Here is a 19,381-nt window from a genome sequence, read left to right as displayed (position 1 = left end):
ACATATATTGTCTTCTTTGACTTTGTCTTTCGGGCTTCCCATCAAGGTTTTTTAAAACTTTTGGGTTTTGCCTTTCGGACTTCCTTTCAAAGTTTTTAAAACGCGTCTCACAATCCACCCCTTCGGGATCCAATGTCCTTATTGGCACTCATTGCTCTCTCCAATCGATGTGAGATGTTTCACACCCTTATAACCAATCGATGTGGGATATTCCACACTCTTATAAAAAAATATTTCGTTTTCCTACCCAACCAATGTGAGATCTCACAATCCACCCCCAGGACGCGGCGTCATCACTGGCACTCGCTCCTCTCACCAATCGACATGGGATCTTCCACACTCTTACAAAAAAATGTTTCGGTCTCCTACCCAACTAATGTGGGATCTCAAAATCCACCACCTTAGGGATTCAGCATTCTCGCTGGCACTCGTTTCTTTCTCCAATCGATATGGGATCTCACAATCCACTCCCCCTTTGAGGTTCAGCATCCTCGCTGGTACTCATTCCTCTCTCTAATTGATGTGGGATCTCACAATCCACCCCCTTTGAGGCCAGCGTCCGGTGTCTGACTCTGATACTATTTGTAACAATCTAAATCCACCACTGGCCAATCTAATCCTCTTTGAGTTTTCCCTTTCGGGATTCCCTTCAAGGTTTTTAAAACATGTTTACCAGGGAGAGGTTTCCACACCCTTATAAAGAATGCTTCATTCTCCTCTCCAACCAATATAGGATCTCACATAAACGATATCAATATATGTTTATGAATGACTATTTTCCTATATATGAGCTACTTAATGAGTAGTTTTATACTCGTTCGGGCATGTAACGAGGGCGTATCAAAGCATAGAGGCTATGGAATAACTTCAGTTCTAAGTCTAATGTTCTTATTGGCCCAAACCCCAATTCTCGAAAGAAAACCAACAGAGTAATCTTACATATCTAAAGTATATCACAGAGATCAGTTTCAGATGCAAAAGACACAAATCCAGCAAAAGTAACGACACATATTCTAAAAAAAACATTATTCACTAACTAAGCATTCTTTGAAATCACATCAAAGCATATCCCATTCTCTTCGAGTTTTTTTTGAAGATCAGTAGGTCCAAACACGATACCTGGAGTGAGAGCTCCTCCTTTTGGGAGAATCTCACGTTTGCTTAGAACAATCAATGCACATTGAACAAGGATTATCGGCGTGGTTATATATCCGATCTCAGGCCCCATCACTCTCGTTACAATTTTCATATCTGGTTCTCCATTCCCTTCACCACTCTTGTTGCTAAAACCATGACCAACAAACCACATCTTGAACGAGGCGCTATCGACCTCGTCTTCCGAAGGACCCTTCTTCTTGAACCAACCGAGACTGAAAACCGAAGGGAACGTCAAGAGAAGCCACCTCCCGAATGAGGTTATACCAAACAGCCCTATGAACATTCCAACTGCAATGATCCGCAGAGTGCCAATCAAGGACTTGGAACCAATTTTTACTCCAAAATGAGCTGGCTTCACCGACGACCAAAACGTCGCCCTCTGTTCGATCTCTTCGACACTCTCGTTAACACCAGGAAGACCATGAGGGTTTTCAGCTAGAGAAGAGAGTGTTCTACGAACAACAGTGGAATCAGCTGAAGGTAATCTTACAGCCCAAAGGCCTGTCTCTTTGTTGTGTTCTACGGTAGGTCCTTTAGGAGGAGGAGGACCAGGAATCTGAGACAAGAAAATTCACAACATATTGCAAGTTTATGCATAAAAGTAAGCTAAACAGATTGTTATCAGCAGATCATAATCATATCAAATGGTTCAAACATTCCCAGAAACTAAAGCTTTGATTAATGTAGATTTGAAGAAATTTGCTGACCGAAGGGCGAGGTCTTCTGGGCCTTGAACGCCTCAATTGCACTAACCGGCCGGCATTAGCAACACCAAGAACAGCCGATTCAAAAGTCCCAAAGTTCCCAACAATTTTCTTCTTCGATTCCAAGCTCAAATACGCCTCGATCCGATTCGGCGCCGATTCCCCAACCCACTGCTTGGAATTGAACATCAAACCCAATTCAGCCGGAACCGAATCGAACCCACAAGCCGAAATCACCAAACAACCATTCTCCACCGCCCTCTCATGATAATTAGCTTCCATTTTCTCCATGAACTCCGGCTCCCCACAGATGTCCAAATAATCGCAACCTGTCTCTACACACGCCGCCACCACAGGCTCGCCGTAGCGGCGGAAGGGTCCGACGCAGTTGAGAATGAGCTTGGTTTGGGTGCAGAGGCGGTGGATGGATTGTGGATCGGAAATATCCGCGGTTAGAAGCGGAATCGGCGGCGGTGAGTTGGGATGCGCTGCCCATTTGAGGGTTTCCGTCAATTTTGTGGGATTCCGACCGGCAAGAGCGAAGGATTTGAGTGGGGAAGAAGGGGAAGGGTTGAGGAATTTGAGGGCTTCTCGAACCACGTACTTGCCGGTGAACCCAGAGGCGCCTAGGATTATGAAATCATAAAGGGGAGCCTCCATTGTTGAAGCTTCCAATTCGACGAATTCCGATTGAAAAATAGCCCAGCTCTAACCCTCACCCAATTATTATTGGTTTTAATAAATCCCTCCAAATCCATCATTTTAGTTCTTGCTGTTCTTAATCAACTAATTAATTGATTAAGTCGGATTCAATCTCTAAATTTTATGAACTTTATTTTTTTAAATATATTTGGGTAAATGAACAATCAATCCCCCTTTAAAAGAATTTTGAATTGGACTGCTAAAACAACCGATTTGAAGTAATTTTTAGGTTGTATTAATGAGATATGATTTCATAGTTATTGTCAAAATTTATAGCCTCTAATATTGATTCGAGAAATGATATTGAAAGTATCTTAAAGCTCACTAGTCGACATATTAATTGCAACGAAAAGTATATGAATTAATCAAGTTATAACTTTTCTTCGTTCTAAATTTACAATTTCATTAATGCCTTAACCTAGTAAACTATAGTCACATTATTTGAAAATAAAGAGTTCGATTTGGTTCAATTCGGTTAGGTTGTGAATTTTGTCATTTGGGCTACCAACGTAACTAAAGCAAAATTTTAGGTTAGTCTAAATATTTTTTCTAATTTGTCCCAATCTAAGTCATACTGTAACAATTCTAAATTTCCACGTACTCAGAGTTGTTACTAACGTTTCGTGCTCATCTATAATGTAGAAATATAACTCTTACATGAACATCATTTATAACGTAAACTTCGAAAAATGCTTAAAATAACTTCTTCTTGATATGAATCCAACAACTGATCACTTGCATGTACCCGAATGAGCAATTACAAGAAGCATTACAAAGAAGATTCAAGTATTAAATCAAGAAAATAATGGAGTGGCTGACATTGGAAAATGATTAGAAGACTTGCTTTGGTAGTTGAACTGCCAATTAAGACAATTTATGAATGCCTTATTTTCTTTCATTTGCGTGTAATATTCAATTTTGAAATCATGGTGGAATACAAAAACCATGTGGTTGAAACTCTTTGGGTGGTATGTTTCTTTCAAACCTTGCTTAGGTTTGATGTTAAAAATCGATTCATTGAATTAGTCATGATCAAGCTAATTTTGGAGTGAGTCATCTTGGTAGCTAAGAGTGACAATCATAGATTCCAAGTTCGATCTCAGAGTCATTCATCTTCTAACTAGCTCTTGGTTGGAATCAATCCGTTAAGTTAGCTTTCTCTGTGAACGTTTTGCAAGGATTCTAGAAGGACCTCTAGCTTTGCAAAATCTAGCATTGTATGACGTTTATCACTTCTCTTGAAAAACACAGCCATGGTCTTATGTGTTTACATACGAAATACTGAAATTTAGAGAAAAATAAAAACAAATACAAATTAGTTTAAAACAATGATATGCAAAACAACCTATTCTAACTTAAGACTAGGAATTTAAATATGAGTTTACCCTATGTACGTGTCATAAGTCTCTGCTCGCGATGTCGCCGTCTTCCGTACAAGTGCACCTTGCCTTTACTTGAAAAATAATGTGGCACATGGCCTGAGTATTTCAAAAAATACTCAATAAGTGGCCCCCCTGCAAATGCAAATACATGCAATCATGATTTAGGGACCTATCTCTAATCGTCATAAGGGTGGCCTCCAGTCTGGAACAAATTGGATGTGTAGTACTTCCCTACACCGAATTTCCAGGGTGATTGCACACCCCCTGGAACCTCTAGTCAAGCTAATTTGTAGCAATGTCGGGAGGTCAGCAGAACCCCATAGTGTCGTGCGCCTCATGAACACCCTCATCTGTGCGCATTCACACTTGTGCACATTTGCACTCATCATCGTACAGTGCGCGTTTGCACTCATCATCGTACAGTGCGCGTTTGCACTCATCATCTTTAGGGGAAGTAACCCTATGCTTTTGAACATACAATATGCATGAGGTCCCTCTAAATCCATCATAATGTCTATTCTGACACAACCCTCTAGTCTCATCTCTTTATTACTCTAGGTAACACATACTCGTGGATATTTATATTAATATCATTTTCATGCTCTTAGGGTTGTGTCTTATGTCGATCTAACGACATGATGAAATATGACACTCATCATCATATAGCATGCTCAATATGGAAAACATCATCATATTAAGGTAAATGTCACGCAATCATCATACTCATCATATTGCCATATAGTGCATCAAGCATACTAAGTACATCATTCATGTAACATCATCACATCATTATCTAATGTCATCAAGTCATCATATAACGTCATCACATCATCATCTAACGTCATCACGTCATCACGTCATCACATAACCTTATCACATCATCATATAACATCACCACATCATCATCTAACGTCATCACGTCATCACATATCTTTATCACATCATCATATAACAACATCACATCATCATATAGCATCACCGCATCACTATCTAACGTCATCACATCATCATACAACAGCAACACATCATCATCTAACGTCATCACGTCATCACATAACATTAAGCATAAAGAACACGTGCAAGGGCCACTGGACACGTGTCGTTATACATAAGACAAGTCTTTCAACCGAGCCGATAGTAAGGCCACTTACCTTATTAGCTTAGGCTGGTATCACCAATTTATCAAGTTCGATTATGTTCTTTGTATCCAAGCCAACCTATATGAACCATGACATCCATTTCAATTCTCTCAATTTTAGAATGGTCCATATGTTTACTCTATGTATTTACTCTGTCAAATTGTTTTTGTATTTATTTTAAATTCTGCTCACCAAATCTTCCCTTTTTAGTTTTTGTATTTATTTTAATTCTGTTCACTAAAATCTTCCATTTTTCTTTGCTTTAAGGGGATAAGATTCTAAATAATTGTATAAAGGAAAAGATCTATGATTTCATCTAAAATCTGACCATTTCCAACTGCTAATTAAAATCTAAATAATTGGGTAATGAAAGAGGAGATCTGATTCTACTAAATCTGCCATTTTTTTTTTTTGTTTTTTTTTCCTCAGATCATTTTGCTAGGAGGTGATGGGGAGAGATACCTGGTAAGGTGGAGAGTTCTCCTTGAATTTTCTCTATCCTGTTCTTTGGTGTTCATCTAAAGTGTGTGCATTGTTGTGCGATCCTAACATATATCTCATGGAAGAAAGAAGTAACAACTAGTCATATCTTCCTATAGTACACTTTGAGGCATTTTAGCCCTAACAGGTGTAGACATGATTTTCGTGAACAATCATACACCTCTGTATCGACACAACATGAAATGATAAAGGCTTATCTAAGATGAAAGTATGTAAAAGGAGTTTGAAACAAGCATGTAACCATGGACAACACGTCCTAGAAAAGCATGACTGGGAAGTCTGACATGTGGTCATAGACAATCACCTTGGACAAACATAACTGTGACATCCTCCCCCACTCAATTGGTTGATGTATCTATCAATCGACTCTTCACAAACTTAGTGATGTAGGTTGAGGCTGACTTCAGGTCTTTCGACGCGCTTCCAAATGACTTCAGCATTGAGGAGTCTCTTCCAATATGCAAAAAACTGTTGAAAACCACATCTTGGTTCGTTGACTCTTGGCTTCTTCTCTGTGGGAGTTTCTCCTACTTTCTTCACTTGAAAATTCTTCTTCTTTGCGTGAGGTTATGTTGCCTCTATGTGCTTTACGTCTTCTTGATCGAGAGAGTAATGTTACATGTTACTGACATGGACAAAAGGGCTCATTCGCATCCATGGGAGCAATTGGATCCTATATTATGCAGTCTCGACTTTGTGGATAACTTCGACAGGTCCATAGAATTTTTCGCCCCAATATTTGATTCTAGTTGTTTTAACCTCGAAGTTGATATGACCTCAATTTGATCAAAACTCTCTTTACCTTGAATTTTTCATGGTCGACACTTCTGACTGACCCTTCTCTTCATTTGTCTATATGGTATTTCTACATGACACATGTATTGTTTTAGAGGTTTGTCTCTGTCTCTCTCTTTCGACGGGCGGCGTTTGCTTGGTGTTTCTCTTTAGCCTTTGGGTGATCACTAACAACGGTACTTGTGGGTCTAATGAACCCAATTGTTTGCAAGACATTTAGTTGCTTGTAAAATTCAGACCGCTCAAGTTGGGTCGTATGAAATGCATTTGTGGCAAGCGATCTTGCCTCCGATATAACATCAATCTCATTATTTATCTGCCCAGGTGGAGATAAATACTTTATCTGACTTCCTTGTTTCACGTCGCGGTGTTTCTAAATCGATCGTGAGACTTGTGTTGGGGTTGACTTCCTTTCTCAACTGTAGTGCTAACGTCATTTTCACCCCTCCTGCTGACGAGTGTTTGTCTGGATCAATTTTGTGGAAATTCTGTTTCTGCCAGATTGGACCCCATTACTACTAAGTTTTTTGCTAGAGGCATAGGGATAACTTTCTGTTCTAGTAGGAATTCCGTCCCTATCACGATGTCGAAGTCATCCATCTTGACTACCACAAAGTTGGTTCGTCTAGTCCAAGTCCCTAGCTTGATGGGAGTTCTCTTCGCAACTCTAAGACCAGTAAAGCTGCCAAATTGACGGCCTTCATCTTTCCTGCATTTCGATGCTAAAGGATATTCAAGCGTTTTGCTTCGGTCCTTGTCATAAAGTTGTGGGTAGCTCCAGAGTCGACAATAGTGCTTTTGGCAGCTCTATGATTAACCTAGGCCTCGACATACATAAGACCACGTTCCACTGACTCTTTGGTCTCTTCCACTCTCTTCTGGAGAGTAGACAAGTACTTTAGTGCCCCACGCGGGGTGTCCAACATTCTCAGCTAACGGTATTTATGTTTCTACCATCTCATACTCAACTTTTGAATTTACTCCGAGTTTTGCTTGGAAGGTGTATAGTGTCGCCTTCTATGGACGCCCCATTGCATATGAAGCAGGACGGGGTCTTGGCTTTGACTTTGACTATTATGGTTATGAGGTCTCTTTCACTTCCCAATTTCTGGGAGATTTTGATAAGTAATTCTCATTTTCATTACTTGCGGATGCCTTGTTTCGCCCTATCTCTTGGAGTTCATCGGTACTAAGATCAAACAATCGTTTTGCGGTAGCATAGACCATGAAAATGTTTTGAACTGAAGATCTTGTTGTCTCGGACATATCACAAATATCTAACATAAGGCCATAAAACTGCTTAATGTAGTCTCTACTCTCTTAATTTCCTTCTTGTGATTATCTCGATATTCTCTAAGAAGAACCGAGAGCGGAGTTAAAAATCATTTTGATTATTTATTTATTTATTTCTTATTTAAGCTTGGAAGTATTTTACATGTAAGTTATTTATTATTATTATTAGCTAAGAAGTTCAGAAATGGCGTTTCCTCGACTCGCTAACACATCACAGATTCCTTTCCATTTCTGTTCTTTTTCTCCTCCTTTTCATCGCTCCATTGCTTAACTTCTTCGATACTGTTTCAATGGAGATGGAGGCAAAAATTTTGAGAACGGCCCCATCTATTCACTCGCTTCGATTACGTTCTCGTCCAAGATGTTCTTTGTTCGTCCATCGGATGCCCGCAACCAGTTCGAAGTATTGCTCGAGTGTGCTGAGATGCGGCCTTCGCCCTGTTCAAGCTTCTTCCGCTTCCACCGGGTATATACACGACAATCCTTTGACGAATCTTGTTGTTTGGTTCTTCTTTCTATGCCTACTACTTACTTTGCCGTCTGATTTGTTATGCTCGCCAAATTCTTGTGGTGTTGTCTTCAATTTGCTTCTTTTCGTTAGATGCAAATGCTCAAGTACAACTTTCCATTGTCGTTGGATGTTAGATTTTTGGATTTGGTGACATGGTAATTAGGAAAGGGAGGCGGTTGTTTTAGGCGACTGCTGTTTATGTATACAATTATAACACATATTCAGTCAACTCTTTGTGCTTCTATTAGGTTCTGAGCATATACATTCTAGATTGAATTACCAAATGTATCCTCTCAATTTTGATGGTCGTGTTTGTGTAGTTCTTAAATTTTAAAAAGGTTTCAATCAAGTTAATCAAGTTGCTTCACTTTGAATTTTGATTTTATGTAATGTGTTTTAACATCAAACAAAAGTAAGTGGAAAACTGGACAAAATAGAGTGGCACAACCAAAAAAAGAGTTTCAAAAAGTTGTTTCAAAAGGAGGTATGTTGTATGTGCCATTTTATTTTGTTCAACTATCCAATTTCTTCTTCTAATGCCATGAAAATTAGTTGTTTTTGTTATAAACATCTTATGTTATTTTTAAGTTAATGACAATCAATAATAGGACAATGTAGAATTTGGATGGAAGATAATAGGACTACGTTGAATTACAGTTCAAAGTTTGAGAGCATATTGAAACCTTTTAGAGTTTTAAGCCTCAGAAGCATAATAATGAAAGTTCATGATATAAACAATGTCCTGTGTTAAAGAACTTTGTTGCCCTTTGCATGACATTTGTTTACACAATCTTATGTTTTTAGGCATGGCCAAAGTCCATTAAAATTACGTCATCATATCTATTTTGTATGCCACTTGTCTAGAAAGGTTCCGCAAGGTGCTTGACAATACTTGTAAAAGAAAATGTTTTTAAAAGTAAGGCTATCTGGTCCATTTGAGGCGTCTCTATGATTTCCTCGACTTAGAGACCCTTGCTGCATTTTCTTACAAGCTAGAGAGTAATTCTTGTAGGTTGAAGGATCTAAAATCCCTTTGCTTTTCGTTCTTTTCCTCCTCAATTAATTGAAATTGGATTGCTGTAGACCACTAGCAAGGAAGAAACGGGTGGACATGAGTGAGACCTTGACCCTCGAGAGTATAAGATTTTCATTAATCATTCAGGAGGACAGCATAATATTCAATCTTATGGAGAGAGCACAGTATTGTTACAATGCCAATACTTATGACCGGGATGCTTTTGTTATGGATGGGTTTCATGGTTCTTTGGTAGAGTATATGGTCAAAGAAACTGAAAAGCTTCATGCTCAGGTATGCGAGAAGACAGAAACTTTAGTAAAAGTTAAGATGTAAAATAATGAGAGGAAGGTTTCATGTTCATCGGATTTTCTGCTTAACAACAATCTGTTTCATGCTAGGTGGGTAGATACAAAAGCCCTGATGAACATCCTTTTTTCCCAAATGACTTGCCGGAACCACTATTGCCTCCGATGCAGTATCCTCAGGTAAACTTAAACTCGCATTTGCTATTAAAATTGTTTGTCCTTAAAACATTTCCAAACAAATCTACATGTTTCGTTAGTCTATTCAATTTAGTAGCAGCCACCATTCAAAAAGTGGGGACCACATTCGCTTACGATCATGATCTCATTCTTCTTTCCTATTTTGAACACCTTCCCTCCATGGTACCCTTTTCTTTCAAAATGATGTGGTTGCCCCTATGGAAATTTAGAACTCAAAGTTGTGAAACAAAAGAATGCAACATTCTATTGACTTGATATAATATATTTCAAGATTCTAAATACATCTCAGAGGAAAAGCTCCCTAACCTTAATAATCAGAGAAGGGCAAGCCAGACCCTTAAGAGAAATTTGAAAATTGGTAACATATACTATTGCTGGTTTAATGATTCTCACATTGGCTATGTTGTCACAAAATCTTACTTATGATAAATAGCTGTGTTTCGTTAATAGTTTCATTGGTCCATCCTATTTCCACAATTCTAACTTCTCAAATTGAAATATTTGAACTCTTCTGCAACCATTTCCCCACAAAACCAGGCTAATTGTCTAGCCATGTATGTTATATATGGCCATGCCTCAGGGCATATTGATCGAGGTGGATTTTCTTTTTTCCTTCTTTTGATCAATCAAAGCCTGGAATCCTCTCTGGTAAATATCTTTTAAGGATGCTTGGAGTTATGCTCATCTTGAGTTGGTCTCCATAATACGTTCTACAGTATATTTCACTATGATTGAGCTTAAAAATAAAAAAGAAATCTTAGTATGTAACTGATAACATAACATCTGAGCAATGCTCTTGAAATCGGGCTCGATATTGTAAATGGTTCTGTTGCTCTGTTTTCTTATATGTCAACTACTTATGTGGCGAACAGGTACTACATCCAGTTGCAGATTCGATTAACATCAATCCAAAAGTATGGGACATGTACTTTAGGGATCTCATTCCTAGATTAGTGAAGGAAGGAGATGATGGGAATTGTGGATCAAGTGCTGTTTGCGACACATTGTGTTTGCAGGTGTGCCTTTCAACCAATCCATTTCATGAATCATGTTCTTGTTAAAGGAAAGGCTAAATTAATAAAAATACCTCTTAACGTTGCACTTTGTCTTGAACTTTCAAAAGTTTAAAGTTTTAATAATACCTTTAAACTTTCAAAAAGTCTAAAAAATAACCTTAAACTTTAAAACAAAGTTAAAAAATACCCTTACAGTTGGTTTTGGATGAAAACCGTTAATACTTTGTTTCAAAAATACTCTTGAACTTTTAAAAGTGTTTCAAAAATACCTTTTAACTTTAAAAAGTGTTCAAAAAGTGTCGTTTAGTTTTCAAAAGTTTCATTAATACCCTTAAACCTTTTTAAAAACTTTAAAAATACCTTTAAACTTTTTTTAAAAGTTCAAAAATACTCATCATAAATACCATGCTTCAAAATACTCCTAAGCTTTCAAAAGTAACATTAAAAGTTTGGAGACAATTTATGAGGTGTTGATGAACGGTTTCCATCCATATATTGACGGGAAGAACTTTTTCTGTTTTTTTTTATATAAAGGTGGTGTTAATGTTATTTTTAAAATTTTATGGGTGTTTTTTAAACAAAGTACTAACGACAAGAGTATTTTTTTAACTTTTTTTAAAAGTCGAAGGAAACGTTCTAAAGTTCAGGGGTATTTTTGAAATAAAGTACTAACGATTTCTATCCAAAATTAACGGCAAGAGTATCTTTTAGATTTTTTTGAAAGTGGTATTATTAAAACTTTTGAAAGTTTAGGGGCATTTTTTGAGACAAAGTGCAAGGTTTAGGAGTATTTTTCAATTAATTTAGCCTAAAATAAATATTAAGATAAAAATAAAAAAGAGGACAAACAACAAAAGAATTAGATAGCTAGCATAATAACAAATTTGTTGTCCTCTATGCGGCAATAATCTTGTATATTCCAGACTTTACAACATTGAGCCACGTTTCTTGTCTTCATATATGTTATGTGCTGCTCAGCTGTTGAAGTTATATCTCATTTCACTAACTTTACTCAAAATTTCAATATTAGATTTTTCCTGTATAAATGTGGCCTATGGTACATAAATCAGCATTTCAATTTTATGGGATGCCATCGAAGGGACTTACGGTCTCTATGTCATCCTCTAGACTTCGTTTGCAGTGTTTGAGTCGAGCCAATTTTAGGCGATTTTAGATTTCATCTGGGTTATGTTATTAAAAACCATCAGGTTAGTTGTTTTCAAGAAGCATTTCCTTTTTATTCCACTTTCTTTAGTTTGCTGGTCTTGCTGCTACCAGTTTAACGTGATCTGGATTCTTTTATTGGTTACTAGAAAATCGAAATCACCTAATCCTCTCTCGTTGTATTAGTTTACTTTACTGACTTAAAAATGGGAAGTCTAAGTCGAATATTGGGACAAGCACATTAATAAGAGACAAATATATCGATACTTAGGCCCCGTTAGATAACTATTTAATTTCTTTTTTTCTGCTTTAAATGTCGCAAAATTAAGTACACAAGATATTCACCGATTATGCATAAACATCACGTTGATCAACATGACAATCTCCAAGAATTGTATGAATGAATTCCTTGCTTTGGCAGGCTTTATCAAAGAGAATCCATTATGGAAAATTCGTAGCAGAAGCTAAGTTTCGAGCCTCACCGGAGGCGTATGAAGCAGCTATTAGAGCACAGGTAAACAAACTCAAACCAGATGGAACCCTCCAGCTGACTCTTTTCTGGATTTTCATTCATTAACTTTTTCCTTGTGTAAAATTTTCAAAGGATAAGCAAAAACTGATGGATATCTTGACATACCCGACGGTGGAGGAGGTTGTGAAAAGGCGAGTGGAGATGAAAGCAACGGTTTATGGACAAGAGGTAACGACCGATGCACCGAAAGCTGAATCCCGAGCAACTTATAAGATCAAACCCAGCTTGGTTGCTGATCTATATGGGGATTGGATCATGCCATTGACTAAGGAAGTTCAAGTTCAATATTTATTAAGAAGATTGGATTGATGATCTTACTTAAATCTCCGAAGCCAAGTTGAAGCTGTGTTTGGTCTTGGAACTGCTGACTTGTTTTTGCAGCTAACTTAATTTGTGTCAGATGGTTTAGCACCAGATTTTCTAAGTTATCTGATCTTTTCAATGTCGGATACAAAAATGGGTGAATTAAAACGCCCTTTTGTAGATTTTATCACGATAAACTTTATTCATTTTTTAACTCGAATTAGAATAGAGGATTAGTGAACTTTCAACCTATTAAAAGAAGCTACCGATGAACAATGAACTACGTCATTGAGTTATATTATAACTTTTTTTATTCAAAAAATATAAAGTGAGATCGAACCTTCAACTTTAAAAAAGATAATAAATGTCTTATACATAAGTCGAAAAAATCATAAGAGTCAATCGTTAAGAAAAATGTAGGGCCATTAATACAATATGAAATTGTAACAACTCAAATCTACACTAGCGCTAACAAATATTTTCCTCTTGAGTTTTCTTTAAGATTTTTAAAACGTGTCTATCAAGAGATGAAGGTTTCCACGCCTTTACAAAGAATGTTTCGTTCTCCTCTCCATCAGTGAAGGGTGCTTGATAATATTCCGTTATCTCTTAAAAGTTTAGAATGCTTCGTTATCCTCTCCAATAATGAAGAGTGCTTGATAATATTCCATTATTCCTTAAAAGTTTAGAATGCTTTATTATGCTCTCCAACCGTGATAATATTCAATTATTCCTTAAAAGTTTAGAACGCTTCGTTATCCTCTCCAACAGTGAAGGGTTCTTGATAATATTCCGTTATTCCTTAAAAATTTAGAATGCTTCGTTATCCCCTCCAACAGTAAAGGGTGCTTGATAATATTCCATTCTTCCTTAAAAGTTTAGAATGCTTCGTTATCCTTTCCAACCGTGAAGGGTGCTTGATAATATTTCATTCTTCTTTAAAAGTTTGTGAATATTAAAGTCAATAAAACCGTAGTTACTAAAACGTAAACTATTAGTTTTTTCTTTCGCACCGAGTATTACACGATAAGCCTGAAAACTAAACATTTTTCCCTTTTCATGCGAATAGCCTGTTGAGTTCATAAATTGCTCATTTTTTTAATATAGCATAATGAGACTAAGTTACAATAGCTCCAGATGAACGAAATAGCCGTTAGAGTGTAAATTTGGATTAGTGTTCGAGTCACAAATAAAATACCCTAAATTTGATTGAATTTCTTTTTTCAAGCTAGGACCATTGTCTCTCTTAGTACATAAATTGACAGCTAGATTATGTGTGAAATGAGTAGTCTTCCACTTCATTTGATGCCCCACAAGTCCCCAAAATACAACAAATAAGAGCCATTTCAGCCTTAAATTATGGACTCAAAATCATTTAGTATCATTATCTGTTCATATATTAACAAAACATATAAGTTCAACAGAGTTTTTAAGAATTCTAAGAATAATACCAAACCTGAGCTGGCTGTCGTGTGAAAAAATCTCAACTTTTGGACCCAAATTGTTAAACTTTGATTTCCCCCCCCCAAAAAAAATAAAGTAAAAGCTGAGGTGTAATAATTTGTATCGAATTGAAAAAAATAATGGCGGTCAGTAGATCCATTAAGCAAACTCTTAATTAATCTTCATAATCACTAATCCCCTCCCCACCCATTTAAATAAAACCTCAAACCAGACCCTTCTAGACTACGCTAAAAATACAGAGCTATGGAGGTTCTAAGAAGGGTCAGCGGCGGTGGACTGTTAGCGGCGGTGCTGCTGCTGCTGGCGGCGGCGGTGTCGGAAGTTTCAGCTAAACGGTGGACTGTTGGTGATAACATGGGGTGGACGACCAATGTGAACTACACTGTCTGGGCTGAAGGGAAGCACTTCTACTATGACGACTGGCTCTGTAAGCACTTTTATCTTTAGATCTGTTAATGGTGTTTGGATTTGTAGCTGATAATTTGGATTTTGGTTAGTTTTGAGGAGAGATTTTGTGGGTTTTTGTCGGATTTTGATGTTCTTGATTCTGTTTGGCTGCTGAGAAAATTGGTGTAAGAAGTAGGAAAATGAAATTGGTTCTTGATGTTCTTGGTTCTGCGAATTTCTGTGTTTGATTGTTCTTGTCCCTTAGCTTGAGATTTGGACTAGGTTTTAGAATCTGGATTTGATGCAAACCAATACAGGTTCTTTCAACATGTTTTGTTCTCGGTTATCAAATCATTTAGAGAAATCTGCTAAGATTTGGTTCGTTACTAGCAAATGAGCTGAAAAGAAAGTTCCAACTCGCATAATCTCTTGGTCGCTCTCGTTTTGATGTAATGTCGGTTCATCCATGTATCCCTTTGCACATGCACGTATGTACATTACATCGTAATGATCTATCGAGTATTATATGAGAAAAAACTGTCAAAGATTGAAAGTATCGGGTCGAAATATGGTTAGTTACTCGAACTAGTTCGACGAGGATGTCGGGATTATAGCTAATTTGGTCTTTGTTGTTAGTTTTTGTGTACGACAGGAACCAAATGGATGTGTTGGAGGTGAACAAGACAAACTATGAGGCTTGCAATTCTGAGAATCCACTAAAAAACTTCACCACAGGAGCTGGAAGAGATGTTGTTCATTTGAATGTAACCAGACCTTATTACTTCATAAGTGGCAAAGGGTTTTGCTATGGAGGCATGAAGCTCGCTATCAATGTTGAGCACCTACCGCCCCCGCCCTCGAGCTCACCCTTGAATGAGAAGAGCAGTGCTCCAAGATCAACCCACATCGGCCACACCCCGTTCGTTTTAACCGCTGTTTTTGCAGCTGCTCGGGCCCTGATCTGGTAAACCACCGGTGTTGTTGATTGATATTGAAACAGAGGAGATCTTGCTTCACCAATTTGTGCAAGGAAGATCTAGTTAGTCATTGAATCCAGTTTCTTTGTGTTATCTTGTTGATTTAAAAATTTGTTGTTGTTGTTGTTGTTCTTGATGTTCTTGATGGGTGGTGGGTATTAAACTCATAGGGGTTGAGATTTGATAATACTCATAATTTATTTTGGCCATTGAAAATGGGTTTGGTTGCAGCAAGGGGCAAGCCACCACCACCAACCATGTGAGTATAGATTCTTCTGTCTTTTATGTTCATTAAATGAATAGATTGCTAATTTGGAAAAGAAAGCAATGTTTGTTGACTGGGTCCACAATCCAGCCCATTAACCCTTCCCTTTGCCATACGTACTCGGGTGTTGTTTGGTTCGGTTCGGTTTAATTTGGTTTGATTTGATTTTCGCAGCAGGTTTGGTTTGTGCTTAGATTTTAATTTTTTTTTAAAAATTTATAATCTAAATCTAGGTTAAGGTGTTCATGCGACCCGATAATCCATTCAATATGGTTTGGGTTCAATTTTTCTTTTTGTTTTTGAATTGGGTTTGAATTTTAAAAAATTGAAAATTTGGTTCGGTTTGTGGACGATAGTTTTTTGGTTGGGTTATCTCGATGAATTTGAAAATAGAGTTATCCAGATAATGAATTATGTAATTAATGTTAATGATGTATTATGGCTTGTAAATATTTTATGAGATTTTAGTTATTAACGTAGTTATATATATATATATATATGATAAATATGAATTTTTTTATTAAATGGAATGAACTGGAAATTGGTTGGAAAATAAGAGTAAAATAAAAACAATTTACGTTTTGAAAATATAAAGACAAGAAATTAAATGAAAAGTGTATTATAAGCAAGCCGCACGTGAAAAAATATATTTAAATAATGTAATTATTATTTTAAAATAATAATAATAATAAATAAATAAATAAATAAAGTTGTGTGTCTCAGACGACCATTCGAAAGCTTTTCCACGTGGCATTTATACGAAAATATAAAGACAATAAATTATTGTCTTTTTTTTTTAATACCAAATTTGCATGCCAACCATTTTTTCCTATAAAAATTGAATATAATTCTTTTATTTTAAAATTGAATATAATTGTTTATAACTACATGTCGAATGTCACGAACATATGACTAAATGTTTGTTTCAATTTTTTTTTAACTTGGTTTGATGTTCGCTAGTTATTTATTATTTATTGTAACAGCTCGAGCTCATCACTAGTAGATATTGTCTACTTTTATTCGTTATGTATCGTCGTCAGCCTCATAGTGTTAAAATCTACTATCAAGAGATTTCCTGAATATTTCGTTCCTCTTTTCAACTAATGTGAGATGTCACAATCCATTCACCTCCCTTGAGGACTTAACGTCCTCGTTGACACACCATCCCGTATCTGGCTCTGATAACATTTGTAACAACCCAAACATACCACTAGTAGATATTAAATTTGTAACAATCCAAACTCCATACCGCTAGAAGATATTACATTTGTAACAACTCAAACCTACCGCTAGTAGATATTACATTTTTAACAGTTCAAGTTAACCACTACTAAGTATTATTCTCTTTGGGCTTTTCTTTTCGAGCTTTTCTTCAAGGTTTTTAAAATACGTCTATTGGGGAGAGGTTTCCACACCCCGTTTTCTAAAGCATTTTTTCAAGAACGAGGTCAGAGGCTTAAGCATATATCGCCCCTCACACAATCATATTTGTGATATTCCACATTGGTTGGGGAGGAGAACAAACCATCATTTATACAAATATGGAAACTTTTCCCTAACAGACGTGTTTTAAAGCCTTGAGGGAAAGTCCAAAAAAGACAATATCTGCTAGAGGTGAATCGGGTCGTTACAATATTACTACGAGTCGTGATAGAATGAGCGTGCAAACAAACGAACAAATGGTCAAATCTGAAATTAAAATTTGCAACTTTAACACTTAATTAAATTTAAAAGGTAAACTCAAGTAGTACCGAACACAATACGTGGGCCCCACAGGATTTGTCTGCCAACCAAGAGCTTTAAATAAAGCAAAGTCATGGTTCACGTTGACTGCTCTTTTGTCAGAACAAAATTCTGAACCAAAATTATAAATCTTTTAAATTTTAAATTTTAAATTTTAAACTTTAAATTTAAAACTCCATGTCTTATTTAATATTTAATTAGTTTTAATAAACATTAATTTAAAATTTTTTATTATTTAAAAATAATATCAAAATTGAAGTAAAATTTTAAAAATTTATAATATTTTTTTTTAAAAAAAAAAAAGAAAAAAGCTTTTTAGAGCTTTGTTTTTTTATTGTGGACATGGAAGTTGTTAAAGAGAAGCAAACCAAAAAGAAAAAAAAAGAGGAAGAAATGGAGGAAATGAGAGTGAGGGTGATAATGGTAATAGTGGCAATGGCTTGGGCAACAGATGCAATGGGAGAGAAGCTTCATAAGGTGGGCAATTCTAAAGGATGGAACCCTAATCTCAATTATACCCTTTGGTCCTCCTCTCACCGTTTCTATCTCGGTGATTGGCTTTGTAAGTTTCTAATCTCTTTCGTTTTTTCGTTTCTTTCTTTTTTTGAAAATCTGGTCGGGTCGAGTCGAGTCGAGTCTGAGTGCAGCAAATTTGTAAACTTTTTCCAACAATTTCCGTTGGTTTTGGTCATTCCGCTTCATTTTATATTATTCTTGTATATCATTATTTTCATGTATGTACTTCTCAAAAAAAATTATTTTTTTCTTATGAATATCTAATGTTTTTATTTTTTTATTTTAAGAAAGTATTGTTAAAAGTCGATATTATTTACAAATAAAAAAAAATCGCCCAAAATTAAAGATTAGAAATTGATGAATCTATTTATTATTATTATTATTATTATTTAGTAAATAAAGTTTTGTTGTGAAATATGGATGACTGTATTAATAAAAAAATATTTTGTTTTTTTATCTTATTTAAAAATGATAATATTCTTGAATTTTTTTAAAATATTTCAAAAATATTTTAAAAATATTTTTGAGTTTCATTAATTTGGTGAGAAATTACGAGTGAAATTTAAAAAATTTAAAGATATTTTTAAAACATTTAAAAGTTTTAAATGTGTTTTTTAAAATTTGTACTGAGGAAATAATTAATTTTTAAAATGGTATATTAATATTTTATTTGAAAAGATTTCGTGTTCGACAAGCGATACTACAACGTGTTGGAAGTGAACGAAACGAGCTACGAGGGTTGCACTGAGAAGGAGTTCATAAAGAACATTACAAGAGGTGGACGAGACGTGTTTCAGCTGACGGAGCTGCGGCCCTATTTCTTCATTGCCGGCGGCGGCTACTGCTTTCAAGGAATGAAACTTGCTGTCTTAGTGTGCCCGACGGCCGTAGCCCCGGCTGCTCCGCCGTCTGCCACTCCCATAAGTCGCGCGTCTTTGTCAAACCCCACCTGTTGGATTATGAATGCCCTTCTGCTTTTTGTTGCTCTTTTCTTAGTGATCAAGATTGAGTGAATTAAGGAAGAGAGATTTATTCTGTGTTTGTTATTCGAATTAGTTCGCTAAAATTCGTTCACAAAGCGATGTTATTTGATCTACTTTGATGACCATACCAAATTACTCAGGTGGAACTTGTAATGAAATTATGCCATATATACTCGAGAACTACTCTTGTTCTCGAGTAAGTCGGCTATCTATATTCATGTTAAGGATATTTAATACTAAATTATAGTTTACCATATTGTGAATATTTGATTAATCTACCACACCCAAATTTTTAGACTACTCGTGTAATTTTTAGACTGATCCA

General features: G+C 36.1%; 4 protein-coding genes across 4 annotated transcripts; 3 read left to right on the top strand and 1 right to left on the bottom strand.

Moving 5' to 3' along the window:
* Positions 1-874: 874 nt before the first annotated feature.
* Positions 875-2,602, bottom strand: LOC111468622 (probable mitochondrial saccharopine dehydrogenase-like oxidoreductase At5g39410). The gene is made up of 2 exons (XM_023113903.1): positions 1,866-2,602; positions 875-1,714 (listed from the first exon to the last, which is right to left on the bottom strand). The coding sequence occupies exons 1-2, from the start codon at positions 2,520-2,522 to the stop codon at positions 1,037-1,039; spliced, it is 1,335 nt and encodes a 444-aa protein (XP_022969671.1). The 5' UTR covers positions 2,523-2,602; the 3' UTR covers positions 875-1,036.
* Positions 2,603-7,868: 5,266 nt separating this feature from the next.
* Positions 7,869-12,969, top strand: LOC111468907 (chorismate mutase 1, chloroplastic-like). Its single transcript, XM_023114057.1, has 6 exons — positions 7,869-8,140; positions 9,269-9,494; positions 9,602-9,688; positions 10,579-10,722; positions 12,308-12,400; positions 12,491-12,969. The coding sequence occupies exons 1-6, from the start codon at positions 7,965-7,967 to the stop codon at positions 12,725-12,727; spliced, it is 963 nt and encodes a 320-aa protein (XP_022969825.1). The 5' UTR covers positions 7,869-7,964; the 3' UTR covers positions 12,728-12,969.
* A 1,370-nt stretch (positions 12,970-14,339) lies between these two features.
* Positions 14,340-15,869, top strand: LOC111469068 (lamin-like protein). Its single transcript, XM_023114304.1, has 2 exons — positions 14,340-14,612; positions 15,209-15,869. Exons 1-2 carry the CDS (start codon positions 14,429-14,431, stop codon positions 15,538-15,540), a joined length of 516 nt encoding a protein of 171 aa, XP_022970072.1. The 5' UTR covers positions 14,340-14,428; the 3' UTR covers positions 15,541-15,869.
* A 2,055-nt stretch (positions 15,870-17,924) lies between these two features.
* On the top strand, positions 17,925-19,302 carry LOC111469092 (lamin-like protein). The gene is made up of 2 exons (XM_023114335.1): positions 17,925-18,119; positions 18,752-19,302. The coding sequence occupies exons 1-2, from the start codon at positions 17,951-17,953 to the stop codon at positions 19,084-19,086; spliced, it is 504 nt and encodes a 167-aa protein (XP_022970103.1). The 5' UTR covers positions 17,925-17,950; the 3' UTR covers positions 19,087-19,302.
* The last annotated feature ends 79 nt before the right edge of the window (positions 19,303-19,381 follow it).

This window comes from Cucurbita maxima, unplaced genomic scaffold (assembly GCF_002738345.1).
Source record: "Cucurbita maxima cultivar Rimu unplaced genomic scaffold, Cmax_1.0 Cma_Scf00002, whole genome shotgun sequence".
Taxonomy (NCBI): domain Eukaryota; kingdom Viridiplantae; phylum Streptophyta; class Magnoliopsida; order Cucurbitales; family Cucurbitaceae; genus Cucurbita; species Cucurbita maxima.
This window is presented reverse-complemented; position numbering and strand designations above follow the sequence as displayed.